Source organism: Thermobia domestica, chromosome 14 (assembly GCF_964235325.1).
Source record: "Thermobia domestica chromosome 14, izTheDome1.hap1.1, whole genome shotgun sequence".
Lineage (NCBI taxonomy): Eukaryota > Metazoa > Arthropoda > Insecta > Zygentoma > Lepismatidae > Thermobia > Thermobia domestica.
In genome coordinates this window covers 39,272,149-39,286,885 of record NC_137467.1, presented here as the reverse complement: position 1 = coordinate 39,286,885, position 14,737 = coordinate 39,272,149, and the positions used below count along the sequence as shown (strand labels likewise).

Here is a 14,737-nt window from a genome sequence, read left to right as displayed (position 1 = left end):
CTTTCGATAATGAGTTCTCGGAAACTACAGGCTCTAGAAAGGTGACGTTTTCACTGATCGATTGGCAATTTTGCGTAGATTGTCCAGTTCTAATTGAATATTTAAGAAAAACAAGGCCAGTATTTCTTTATTACATTTTTAAGGGTACACTGGAAGCATTGAAATTAAAAAAAAAAAAAAACTAAAGCATCATATCCTATGCGTTATACATTCAAACAACACGTTGTTGTATATTTGGATTGTTTATGTCTCAGGCGTTTGTTTCATGGCCAAATAATAATGAAAAATGAAGGATAACCATTTCTCGAGTTTAAGATAAATCTTTATTTTTTGAGTGTTTTGCCCAATGAACACCATATATAACTGACATTATAATTAATTGTATATGTAATGTCATACAGTATGCAACTTATTACATACTGCATGCAAGAAGAAAGAAAACACTGGTCATACATGAATTAGAAACTCTAACCGGAAGTAGGCTCAAATCTTGCAAACTGTGCGAGATATTGAGAAAAAAATAATCGAAAAAATCTCCCCTTTATGATACCCCTTGCCGATTTTTTTTTTATCAAGACGTCTGTCTTTCACTTGTGTCTGTAAAGGGACATATACATATTTTGTGAGGAATGAGAAGTAGATTTATGCTCATATGCGAATGATGCGCTGTGTAGAGAGCGCAGGTTCAGCTAGTAATAATAATAAAAAGTGCGAGAATAGAGTGTCATCCACATATCTCATATATCGAGTTGTTTTTTTTATTTTTATTTTATTTATTTATTTTTTTTTATTGTACAGTGTATCTCGTGCTAAAATATATGTTGTCTACTGTCTATAGTGTACAAGACATCCAGTTCGTATGTGTTAGTACTAGATATCATGTCCGTAGGTTTTTTGGAAATTTTTCAATTTTGTTTTTTCTCTGAAATTCTATCCGAAAGAAAGAAAGTGTTGTCTGGCAAGTTATACTCAATCAATTTTCAGATTGTTTTATCTAATTTTTTCAATAGCTTGAAGAACATATATTGTACTAACAAATATGTTATTTGTTTCGTTTAGTTAATAAAACCTCTGAAAATTGCTACTTGAAATACTTTACTTTTTACCTTTTCTATCAAGATCTCCCTTGTGTATTATGCTACGTTATAGAAAAAACCTCGGTACAATAATGATTAATTCTAATAGATGGTCTCATGGTGAAACCATCAAACTCCAAAATAATAAAGTTTAACTTTGCTGAGAATATAACAGATGAAATGTTCTTATGTACAGTCACTAGCAGACGTGCATCTCTACCCTTGTTTCCAACAATACCGAATCAAATGAGCCACTTTGAGTGCAGATTTCAGTAACTTACAAAGAATTACATTTCTTACCTGAAAGAAAACTGCATTCAAATCTGTGAATTACGTAGGTAGAACCGAAGTTCTTTTGTTCACAGGCAGCGGAAGGGATGCATTTTGTTATTAATTATACTATTAACTAATTAATACTCATCCTAAAGAAAGATAACACTTTTTATTGATTTGCTTGAATATTACTTGTCAGACAACAGTTTTCTTTCTTTCGGAGGAAAAATAAATTGGAATATATATATATATATATATATATATATATATATATATATATATAAAAGAAGCAGACATGATATCCACTACTAAAATGGGCGCCCGAGCCCCGCTTTGGCTCATGAAATTGTATTAATTTTCTTAAGATTTTCTTAATACAAAAAAATACCAAACATAATATACCTAGGTATAGTAACCAGGGAAATGCTCCCCCGCCCCTAGAAAAATTTCTTTGGGCCCATGATTACTAACACATATAAACTAGATGTCTTGCACACCATAGATAGCACACAAACATATATTTTAGCATGAGATATATTGTACAATGAGAAAACTAAAGCACAACTTTATATGTGTGATATGTGGATGACATTGTATTTTCGCACTTTTTTTTCCGAAATTTTCAAACCAACACAAAAATGAGAGATAATGTAAAAGCTTGGGTTTGAAAGCGGTTCTGCGCTTAGAAAGTACTACGAAAAATAGTTGCTAGTATCCTTAAGATATTTATTCACAACCAAATAATTTGACTCTTTTCAATTATTGCTTCATACAGCGCACATAATAATACCACTTCCATAGTCTAAGCAAGAGAGGGGAACTAATCAAGTTTTCTGGTTAGCATTTTGTAATTTTGTCATGATTGAATACCACATTGATCAAAATTACATAGGACGAAAACTTCAAAATTATGTATTTTATGAGGGAGTCATGAACTTTACACTCTAAAAATGAAATAATAAACAAATGAATAAATACTTCAGCTAGTTATCGTTAATTAAAGTACGTAATCCTGGAATACCACTCACTTTCTGCCTACCATAAATTCTGACATAAACACCATTTTATATAAAAAAAAATATACTTTGTATTATGTCAGGTCTTCATGAGTACTACAAAAAAAAAAAAAAAAAAAAAAAAAAATCGTAATATAATGTGAACACTTGTTACTTAGGAGACGTTACCAAGAATGAAATACGAAGAACTTCTTGGTGTCTTTTCTTTTTCTTTCTTTTTTTTTAAAAAAAAAGACGTTTTGCATAGAATTTAAAGGTAAATAATTTTCTTAATCTTTGACAATGTAACATTACTAAATGTTTCCATTTTTAAGGAAGAACTTCCAAGTAATTTACAAACATCTATTGTAGTCTTTCTATATTCAATACTTTACAACTTTTTATTATATTTTTGAAACAATTTCGGTCAGTGTCACATATATGTTGACGTCTTATTTTATTGTACTAATAAAAGGTTAGCATACACTCCTTCGGCATGGAAGACCCGGGTTTGATTCCTGACGGGTGCTCATGTGGTTCGGATTTCACTTTAAGTTGTAGGTCCACGTCTCAAATAGCCTCTCTGCTGAAAGGGACGTTGAACTCAAAATCAAATCAAACTATTGTACCAGTAGAAGTCTTCGATGCCTTACATAAATTAACGCCATTTCGTATGTATCAACGTTTGAATATCAAATACTTCTGATTGGTGATGGTAACGTAATTGGAGCTGGGAGGCATCCTTTATTATAGCTCGAAATCTGAACATAAAGCTTCGTAATAGTGGTTCTGTGAAGATTTTTGTTCTTTAAAAAGCAAGGAAAAACAAAAACAAAATTTGAAGGGCGCAGATTTTGCTGCTGATAATATCGAGCTTATCTACATATTTTTATTACTAGCGGAAACGTTTTTGTTTTGATACTTATGTTCCTCAAGGAAGAATACGATGGATGTGATAAATTTGCTGTTGATGTTTTAAGAAAGAGAAGCTGAAGAAGATGGAAGTTTTCATTGAAATTTTCAGCAATTACTGAGATGTATAACAGACTGATACCAAGATTAGTCGACATGAGTGTTTGAACGATATTTGCATTTCGAAGAACTATATAGACAAACGCCATTTAAAAAATGATTTTTATGTGTTCTTTTATTACACTACTGGGCGTCAAACATTGTTATTCACTAATTATCAAAGATTAGTATACGTCCTCAGGATTTTATTTAGTAATTATGACAATAGATACAATAGCAAACTTATACATTTGCTATTGTTTCTTCTTTTTTTTACAATTACATGCTTTTCTCAAACAACAATATCCGTAATGAACGACATAATGACTGACTACTAAAGGAACAAAATTATGCATGATTATTGCTATTAACTTAAACTCAGGAATGCGTTTAAATTTTTATTAATCCAGAAATCTTCAACAGGAATCACCATGTTCGTCAGCTGCTATTTATTGTTATTTATTTATTTTACATAAACATACATTACCACTTAGTCACTTCTCATGACTTCATTATACCGGGTGAGTCAAAACGATGTTCCCGATTTACCTAATTTATTATTCTAACAAAAATGGGCTTCTCCTGCCAATATAATTTTTTTCTGAAAAATAATCTCTAAAAGTTTTTTTCCCCTCTACCTATTGCAGGAGGCATAGTTATGTATGTGTAGACGTCCACCAGAAGGTAGTTTAGTCATAGTCAGCACTATGGCTTCTATAAGCCAGTAGAAAATGTTCTGTGTGCTTGGTTTTCATGCGACTAAATGTGTTGTACAAGTTCAATGGCATTTCTGTGGAAAATTTAGGGTATTTGTGCCACCACTTGCTACAACTGTGACTTTATAACGATAACATTTATAAATATGTATATGTTGATGTGGACAACAGTCCGTGGTGTATATCATTTTCTTCTATGGCCACACCTGGACATTTAACTAGTGAAGTTGTCGGTCAGACTTGTATAAACATGTTTGCTTAAGCAATGAAAAATATAATACACAGAGGAGCCATTAATAGTGGCTGTATTTTCAATTATAAAGAAGGAATTTTGTAAAAAAAAAAATAGAAAGGTAAATGCAGAAAATCTTTTAAAAATACATAAATTTAAATATATTAATTTTGTGTGTTATCATTTAAACATTTAGTCAATAAACTACGTTTTAATTAGTTCCAGAAATTCTGAAATAACGAACTTAGGGCAAGATAAAGGCTATAACTTGTGTGAGCGCATCACTGCAGCTGTGGATTGTCAGTATGGTTAAATTTATCTGCAACATTTTCGAACCAAAGTACATAAAGCATATCACAATGGCCAGTTTGTAACAATTAGAGTATGTTTCTGTTTCATTCACTTTGTGTGTCTTCAATTGTGTTGTTAAAAAATTATCAAACTAATAGATTCTGTCATGAAAAATTTCACTGTACTGACAACAACACCTTTTATTTTTTATTTATTATTATTATTATTATTATTATTATTATTATTATTATTATTATTATTATTATTATTATTATTATTATTATTATTATTATTATTATTATTATTGGCATATGGGAAACTTTACTGAAATTAACATCATAATTTTTACGTATGGGAAATTTTACTGATAGCAAACTAATACATTCTGTCAAGGAACATTTTACTGTACTCATATCAACAGTATTCTTTCCATTATGTGAGGAGTTATACTGAGATAACACCATATTTACTGTGTCGGAAATTTTACCAAGGTCATAATCTTTACTCTATGGGAAATATTACGCTTACCAAACCAATAAATCCTGTCACGGAAAATTTTACTGTACTGTTGTCAACACTATAATATCCGCTGTATGGGAAACTTTGCTGAGATTCACACCATAGGCTAGACTGTATGAGAAATTTTACTGACATCAAATAAATAGATTTTACAATGGAAAACGTTGCTGTGTTGATGTCAATATTGTCAACGTTCTCAACATTGTTGGTAGGAGCATCAATTTAATTTATTTTCTTTATTCAGCAATAAACTTGTAAGGAATCAGCTTTCTTATTTATAATTACCGGTCTGTTTTGTATTCTTTTTCGAGCTATTATTTCTTAGAGTATTCCATGAATATACAAATGGTGGGTGAAAACGATCGATTTTTGTTAATGATTCATCATTAAAATTCATTATACTATTTTCTATATTCGTCAACAACTGGTCTAGTACTCTATCTTTATTCATGGCATCGTACGATTTTTGTAGCTGATTCAATCGGAGAAGGTTGCTTAATTCTATTACCTTTTCTGCTTTTCCTTACCATAAAAATGACTAGCGGTTATGGTCCCAGTTTCGCAGTCGATTCCTCCAGCATTAAAACCACTTAATATGATAAAATTACCGTTTGTTGTCACAACCAGTCACAGTAGTCCATAAAATTCTTTAACGATAGTGTCGGTGGAAAATAGTGCAAACAAAGTAAAAGTTGTTTATTGTCAGGGATTAAAATTTTTAATACTATTACATCTAACCTATCGTCGGGGACTTGCATTATTGAGTATAAATATTTATTGTTTATTAAAATTATACACCCACGTTCCTTAGATTTGTTTCCTAATGCCATGTTCCTATCCTTCCTAATGATATTGTACTTATTGGATAACAAAACCACACACAAATATATATATATATAAAAAAATAAAAGTTCTGTACACCGGACCACAGAATATGAATTCGAGATATTTTTGTTACACAGAATCCAAATTTCAAAATCCAGGACGATTAACCGTGTCAGTTTCTTTTTATGGGCGAAAAACTTGAGCGATTTTGGATAAGGATGATACGAGTAATACAGCTTAAAAAAAAAAAAAAAAAAAAAAAAAGTCTGCAGCAGACCCCTAGATATGGATTCCGATGTATTTTGTTACACAGAATCCAAATTAAAGAAAAAAAAAAGGACGATTGATCGTGTCAATTTTGTTTTATGGGCGAAAAGTGGGTTTCGTCCCCATGCAAAATCGCTCAAATTTTTGACCCATAAAAATATGGCATAATCAATAGTCCTGGGGTTCTGAAAGTTGGATTCTGTGTAACAAAATACATCGAATCCATACTCTGGGGTCCACTGCTACAACAGTATGTTGTATATTTTACTTGTAACAATCGTAATTTACTTGTAATTTTGGGTCATAATGTATTTTTAATATATACTAGGCAGATTCTGCTAATAGAAGAAAAGAAAGACCAAGAAATAATATAGTTATAATGTTAATATATAAAAAATATTCAAATGTTCTTATGTAATCTAAGCTTGATGTCGTCGTCATGACGACATAAATTAAATAGAATTATTCAGTTGATTAAGCAGATTTCTTAGAAATTTGTGTAGAAAGTAAACTGTACGCTTCTCATTTATAATTATTAAACGAAGTGTACCAAATAGTAATTTTGTGTGTTTAATGGCTCAATATTAATGTTTAAGAACCAGACTTTATCGTTATACTGCATTTTTTTTTTTTTTTTTGTATAGCTCTATTACGTGTATTCTCCCTGTCCAAAATTGCTCAAGCTTTTCCCTATAACAAAAAGAGTGACACGATCGATCGTCCTGGGGTTTCAAAATTTGGATTCTGTGTAACAAAATACATATCCTGGGTCCAGTGCGCAGAACTTTTTATTTATTTACTTTTGTATATGGCTGTGTAATTGTGCAAAATGTACATTAGTTTCCTTTAATCTTTTTTTTTTTTTTTTTTTTTTTTTTGTAATACAATAGATATCATAATCTTTACAATTTACTTTGTCCGTGAAAGACTGTTCCTTTATATAAATACCATTCACGTTTTTGATAAAATAAATGCAAGTTAGTCAAATATTGCTTTAAGCTATTAAGGATAAAGACAAATTTATTTGTCTGATTTTTCTTCCTTTTCGTTCATTTTCAGGTTCTTCCACAACTATTTCAGCTTTTAGACGACTCATAAACCTAGTAAACAATACACCATCTGGCTATACATTTGCATTACATACAATTTCAAATTCATTTTCTTGTACACTTACATAAGATGGAGAATTATAACTGTTATGTTTGGTCTTTAATTTTACGCATTTTCCAACTTCAGTATTTTTACATTTTATTTCACGAACGCACTAACATCAGTACAAGAAACAGTTGGGTCAAGCCGTGTTACAAATAAAGCAGCAAAACGAGTTTTTTTTTTTTTTAAATATTTTTATTGACTTTCAATTTATCTGTGTTCATTTTTCCTTTTAAGAAACATGTCTCGGGAGTTTGGTAACAACCGTCCACTCACTAATTACATACACTTCTGTCTTCTTGTGATGAACTGCAAACTAATTCACTGGCCTTCCTGGTTGTGTTTATATTTACACTTTGTACACCATTTTAGTTTGTTTGGCGATGGATTATTCACTACTTCAGCAAATGTTTTAATTTTATTTCCACTCGACACTAGTTCATTCAATTTATGTTCTCCTTTTTAACTAATATCATTTCTGCTTGCAGTGAACCATATTTTTTCACTCATGTCTTTTAATAAATCTCAACACCTGACATAGTTTATTTTTCACCAGATCACAACACGTGAAACAACTTACGCTATCTCTATATAAGGGTATACCTACATTTTCATATAAGTCTTCATTATCACTTATTTTAGAGTCTGAATTCTTGCTCTAGCTGTTAATTTGTGTCCTAAATAGTCTTCGCCAGTATGGGAGTGACCATTGTGCTGTCATCCTTGTTTCTTATACAATTCTGACATTTGTACGTTGATACACCTTTTCCTGAGTACATATCATACTCTACACGTCCAAATTTTAGGTAGTTTTCCACGTAAAACCTTTTGCACATAACCTACACGCTAGTATTAACTGTTTGTCAAAGAATGGCATGACACATAATCTGCATGCGTCTTCAAAAGGCGCCATCCTGGGTAATAAATGATTCTTTTTTTTTTTTTTTTTTTTTGAAAAGGTTACATTTTTTGAAAGTATTACATGTACACACATGAAAGATATATGAAAAGAACCATAAACTCACAAAGTTTATACACCCTCTACAGATGTTCACCAATATGTACCCCCTTTGGTGACACGACACACGTCCAGACGATACTCAAAGTCTTTTTCCTTACTTTCTCTCCATTTTCGACAGGCACTGACCTCGTACTGCCACACAATACAAACGGAAAGATAATGGACTCGTACTGCCACACAATACAAACGGAAAGATAATGGACTCGTACTGCCACACAATACAAACGGAAAGATAATGGACTCGTACTGCCACACAATACAAACGGAAAGATAATGGACTCGTACTGCCACACATTACAAACGGAAAGATAATGGACTCGTACTGCCACACAATACAAACGGAAAGATAATGGACTCGTACTGCCACACATTACAAACGGAAAGATAATGGACTCGTACTGCCACACAATACAAACGTGGTGAGTTTATGTTTCTTTTCATATATCTTTCATGTGTGTACGTGTAATACTTTTAAAAATATAACCTTTTTAAAACCAATGAATCATTTATGCTAAACCTGTACTATTGCTAATATGTTTGCATTCGCTCGACTTAAAGTATTTTTAAACAGACTAGCTGAATCTGTGCTCTCTACACAGCGCATCTTTCACATATGAGCATGAATCTCCTTTACAGACACAAGTGAAGGACGTCTTGATAAAAATCGGCAAGGGGTATCATAAAGGGGATATTTTTTCGGTTATTTTTTTCAATACATCACACCGTTTGCAAGATTTGAGCCTAATTCCGGTTGGAGTTCCTAATTCATATATGATCAGTGTTTTCTTTCTTGCATGTTGTATGTAATCAGCAAATACATTAAATACACAATTAATTGTAATGTCAATGATATATAGTGTTCATTGGGCAAAATACTCAAACAATAAAGATTCATCTTAGCCTGGAAAAATGGTTATCCTTCGTTTTTCATTATCAATTGGCCATGAAACAAACGCCTGAAAGATGTACAACCCCTGTATACATATATGCATTCTTGGAATGTATAACTCGTAGGATACAGCATTTAACTTTTTAAAAAAATCAACACTTCCAGTATACCCCTAAAAATGTAATAAAGAAATAACGGCCATGTTTTTTTAATATTTAATTAGAACTGGAAAACTTACATAAAATTTGCAATCGATCAGTGAAACCGGCATATTTCTAGAGCCTATGTTTCCCGAGAACCCATTGTCGAAAGAATTGACCACAAACATATAAACTTTTCTAGCATTTTAATTTAGAGATAGTATGTTTTTTTCTGGTATTAAGTGCTATACTATTATCGCTATTTTTCCAAATGTTAAACCATTGCGTTGTCCAGCGTTGTCCAAATGTTAAACCATTTGGACAACGCTGACTACAAATATATTCTTTAGACTTTGATTATATGCAACCCAGTTTACTTCGTTGATTACCTAGTTGCCACCTATTTTAGGATAAGTTTTGTTTCATCAGGCGTTGCAGGAATTATTTGATTTTTAAAAAACAATTAATTAATTATTAAAATTTTTCAAACATTTTATACGATAAAGAACCTTTCTTGAGAATAACCTATACCATCAATGTAAACCACATCAAGATATGACCAACAGTTCCGAGATAGTCGCGAATATACTAGGCGTATCCGGAAAGTAATTACCGTTTTGAAAAAAGAAGTACTAAAATAGGTTTGTTCACGCCAAATTTATGTTTACATGAAAGAACACACTTTAAATTATTTTTCGACATTGTTTCAGTTTCCACCTATGTTCAAACACTAGTCATAGCAGGTGATTCACTTGTCCAAACCTTCCTCACAGAAACATTATACCAGTAAAGACAACCATAACTTCACTTTTTTTTTTTTTTTTCATCGTCTTCACTTTCAAAGCGCCTACCACCGAGCTCACGCTTCAGGTGCAGGAACAAATGGTAGTCAGACGGCACCAAGTCGGGGCTGTGAGTCTACAATATTAAGATAAATTTCGGCCGACAACGTTCCCCCCATATCAAAAACCGGATAACAGAATGAATCTCACAATTGACGGGTTGAGCAATTGTTTTAAACATTAGGGCTAAAACTCAACTGTACTGGCAATCAGTGTAAAACTAGCTAACGAAGCGTCGACACTAGCGCTGCGGTGGCGTTCAAACGAAACGGTGAGTACTTGCCGGACACTGGCGGGGTGTTTCATTGAGGAAGATTTGGACAAGTTAGTCACCCCTTGTTTGAACATTTGTGGAAACTATGCCTAAAAATTGTTTAAGGTGTGCTCTTTTATGTAAAACTTAATTTGCTATCAACAAAACCGTTTTACTATGTTTTCTTTTCAGAACGGTACTTCAAGGTGACCAGACGTCCCGTTTTAGCCGGGACAGTTCCTTATTTTCAACCGTTGTCTTGTTTTTTTTTTATTCTCAAACGGGACGCCTAAATGTCCCGTTTTTAAGGAAACATGACCCAGTTGTCCTGTAATTATTATTCAAAATATAAATGGTCAATGCTAATTCTACACTCTTCCGTACCAACACTCATTGGGAAGGTTCAGTCGTGCCTAGAACTTCTGAATATTCAAATGAGAATTGAGTGTTCTGTGGTTCAAGTGGGAATTGAGTGGTAATTCTGAGTGTTGAAGTAGTTAAGAGTATTGTTGGGTAGTACTTAAGTTAGAAATGCTGTGTTATCATTCTTACTTGTGTATTTTGTAAATTGAAAACATTGCTGAGTCCCAAAAATGCAATGTGGAAGTCACCCCCCTCCCTGTCGCCGATTCATATGTTAAAAAGAAATTGATTAGGCCTATTTTGTTTTAAAAGGAAACAAGAACAGGGTGTCTTGTAGATTATCCTGACTAATAAAAGCGGTTTCCACTTAAAAAAAAAAAAAAAAAAAAAAAAAAGTTTGGCAAACACTACTATATTGGAAAACAGACGAGTTATCTTGCTGAGAACACATTATTTCATAACGAATAGTATCTGATCGTAACTTTGAGCGTCCAGCCTATACAATATTGTTATCTTAACACGTTAGGGTAGAACATAAAACAACACATTTCCTACGAATTATACATATTTAATTAATAACTTGAGCTAATATGAAACCAGACTGAATATCAGCTTGTTTTCCTAACTTTGACACTAAAATAATAATAATTGGTACCTCCTCGAAAACATATACATGCAAATGGAAACTAATACCGTAATAATTAAATCCTACGTAGGATTTAGTAATATAATTACCTTTCTTCTCGCAGAAAGTTACCAATACACAGACATGCACTTCTAAAATGCTAAATTAACAAGTATATATAAAAAATGTTTATATAATAAAATAGTTTAATTATCTCTCCAATTTTAAATGATGGAGCTAATATTACACAACTATTTTTTACTATATAGGCTAAGTAAAAAAACATACAGAAATATATATATATAAGAAAAGAGTTTGTTTCATGTTGGGCTGCACCTGTAATCAAGAAAATAAACTTACAGCCATTAAGTGTTGTCCTCATAAGCGTTCTTGTTTTGTTCGTGTCTCGATTTACCAAAAGATTCCCAGTAAAAATTCATGTAAGAACGATAATGAATATTATATAGATATCTATCTATCTATATATATGTATATATATGTAAATTTATATATATATGCACACGCACTAATAAACAATCTCACAACAAACTCATTTCTACCAATAATTCATGGCTGTCGTACGTTATCAGTTTACACTGTCGTAGAATGAAAAGTGTCTTTATTATTTCTAATTTTTTTTATCGGAAGATCGTTTACTTTTTCTTTTATATATATATATATAATATATATATATATATATATATATATATATATATATATATATATATATATATATCCTGAGCCTGGTATGTTATACGAAACACAAACACAAAACTAAAAAAAAAAAAAGACTCATTTAAATCACAAAAATAGCACAATTACTATTTTAATATTCTTTAGGCACTAGGAAAAGTGTATCTAAAAAAATATATATTATCTCAAAAAATAAAAATTCACAACGTTATCACTGTTCTATAAATAGTCAATAAGTTAAAAAAATCAGTACTTTTAGATTTAATATACAAAATACTTGTCTGAACAAAACAGAAAATGGTGAACACTATTATAATATTCTGTTCCTGTTCTCGGGGGTCATAAAATCATCTTTCTTTTAATTTTTTCTTGCAGCAAGGAGTGCTAGGTTGTTTCGCTACTTCGCAGCAACCTGAGTAGCTATTTCAGGGTTATGGATTTCAGCGTCAGCTTCTGCTAATATTGTGTCAATAGGGATTGCCCATGGGTGTTCAATTTTACCATATTGGATGTTAGTCAAAGTCTGGAATAACCGCTGGTTGATCGGTTCCTTGTAATCCATGGTGGGGATTTCAATACACTCGCCCTGGTATAGGATATTCGTCACGGGAGCAATTACACAAGCTGTTCCAGTTCCAAAGAATTCAAGTAACTGAAAGAAGGAGAAAAGAGATATTTATTATTATTAGTGTTAACTAATTAAAAAAAAATGAATATGCTTAGATATATACTATGCAGGGTTCCTACTGATCTGGAGAAATCTATTTCCCTGACTTCTCCCTTACCTTTGGCAGGAAATTCCCTGACTTTCATGACTGGTGTCGGATGACGTTGACATAAATAAAGAATAAATAACGGTGAATATTTATATATTAAAACATTTACTCTATAGAGACAAATAATAATCAATTGCTCATACGTGCATTCCATTTACTACCCATAAATATCTGAGCAACGTTCCATACTGTGATCATTTATAGTTGGCTAAGCTGAAATGGGTATACAATTAATGTTAGAAAAAAACATTTTATAAAATTCCCCTGACTTTCCCTGATTTTTAGCTTTTTCCCTGAGTTTCCCTGACCTGTACCATTTTCCCTGACTTCCCCGACCAATAGGAACTCTGTATAGTGTAGTCTTAACCTAATATAGCAGCATTTCTCAAACTGTGGCCCTCGAGGTCTGCCCCTGTGATTTGCTTAGATTGAGCATTAGTACAAGAAGGGCAAAGCACAAAAGTTCAAGAAAATTGTGTATCACACATACTAGAGCTAAGAATCTCAAACAGGTATAGATTATGCTACGAGGGGGTACTGAAAAGTACTTAGCTTTGCCCTCTCCCGCCAGATAAAATCTTAAGTGCAGGTTCATATCAAAGCATCTTAGTGTGTAATAGTCAAATATAGGTTTCTTGTAATTAATGCAACTATTTTTAATTTTAATTACTTTATTTACTTCTGGCTTGAAGCAGTGATACTGCAGGCTCAAGGAACTTTCACTACTTTGGAGTGTCGGACTGTCATGAAGGTTTTGTTTCTCCAGCAAAAGTCTGTAAAGGACATTCACATTGACATTTCACAATCACTGAGGAAGCAGTGTCCTTCCTACAGCACCATCAAAATCTGGATACCTCGTTTTAAGATTGGCAATTTCACCGTTGAAGATGAGCTCCGTATTGGGCGTCTATCAATCTCGACCGAACAGTCAATATGTGACGCTGACCATGAACTGATTCTTGAGGACAGACGAATACCAGCCAATAAAATAGCCTAGATACTTTTCACGGGAGCGTGCTGGATTAATTATCAGCAGTATACTGGAGATGTGCAAATTTTCAGCTAAGTGGATACCGAAATGTCTGAGCAGTGACCAGAAGAAGGAACAAGTTGAAGCATCCAAGGTAATTTTAACCCGTTTTTGAGGCTAGTGTTCTGAAATTTTTTGGCCCGATTAGCGACTGAGGATGGAATTTGGCTTCATATCTATGATCCTGAAATCAGCATCAGTCAACAGAGTAGCACCAATCTGAGTCTTAATGGTCAAAAATGTTTTGTACTTAGATATCAATAAAGAAGGTTATGACTTCTTCTTTTTTTTTGGGGGGGGGGAGGCTATAGTATCACTGGCAAATATTAGCTAACCTATTGAGTCAGCTGTACGAAGCAATTAAGACGAAACGGCACTCATAGTTGTCCAAAGGGATTCACATTTTGCGCTACAACTGCCCAGCTCACACATCTCACGTTATGGCTGCCAAATTAAACACCCTAACATTCCAATAGGTCCGCCATCCTCTTATTCGCCTGAAATGGCTCTCACTGATTGTCATTGAAGAAATACCTCAAAATTGAAGAAATACCTCAAATGGCTAGATTTTGAGAACATTCTTGACGTCCAACATGCTGCATAGACTTGATCTCAGGCCCAACCAAAGGATTTTTTTCTTTTTTTGTAAGAGTTAGAAACCGTCGCAAATTAGGAACAATCAGCATCTCATTGTATATAGATTATTATTATTAGATATTTTGATAACCTTCAATTATAAGTATCAAAA

General features: G+C 32.6%; 1 protein-coding gene across 3 annotated transcripts in view; it reads right to left on the bottom strand.

Annotated features, from left to right (window-relative positions):
* Positions 1-7,530: 7,530 nt before the first annotated feature.
* The window catches only part of Bcat (Branched chain amino acid transaminase), a 111,764-nt gene continuing 104,557 nt past the window's right edge, over positions 7,531-14,737 (bottom strand). For all 3 annotated transcript variants that reach the window (XM_081737884.1, XM_081737886.1, XM_081737885.1), the window contains one exon: positions 7,531-12,835. In XM_081737884.1, the coding sequence (XP_081594010.1) occupies positions 12,581-12,835 (255 nt within the window). In that variant the 3' untranslated portion in view covers positions 7,531-12,580. The remainder of the gene's footprint in view (positions 12,836-14,737) is intronic.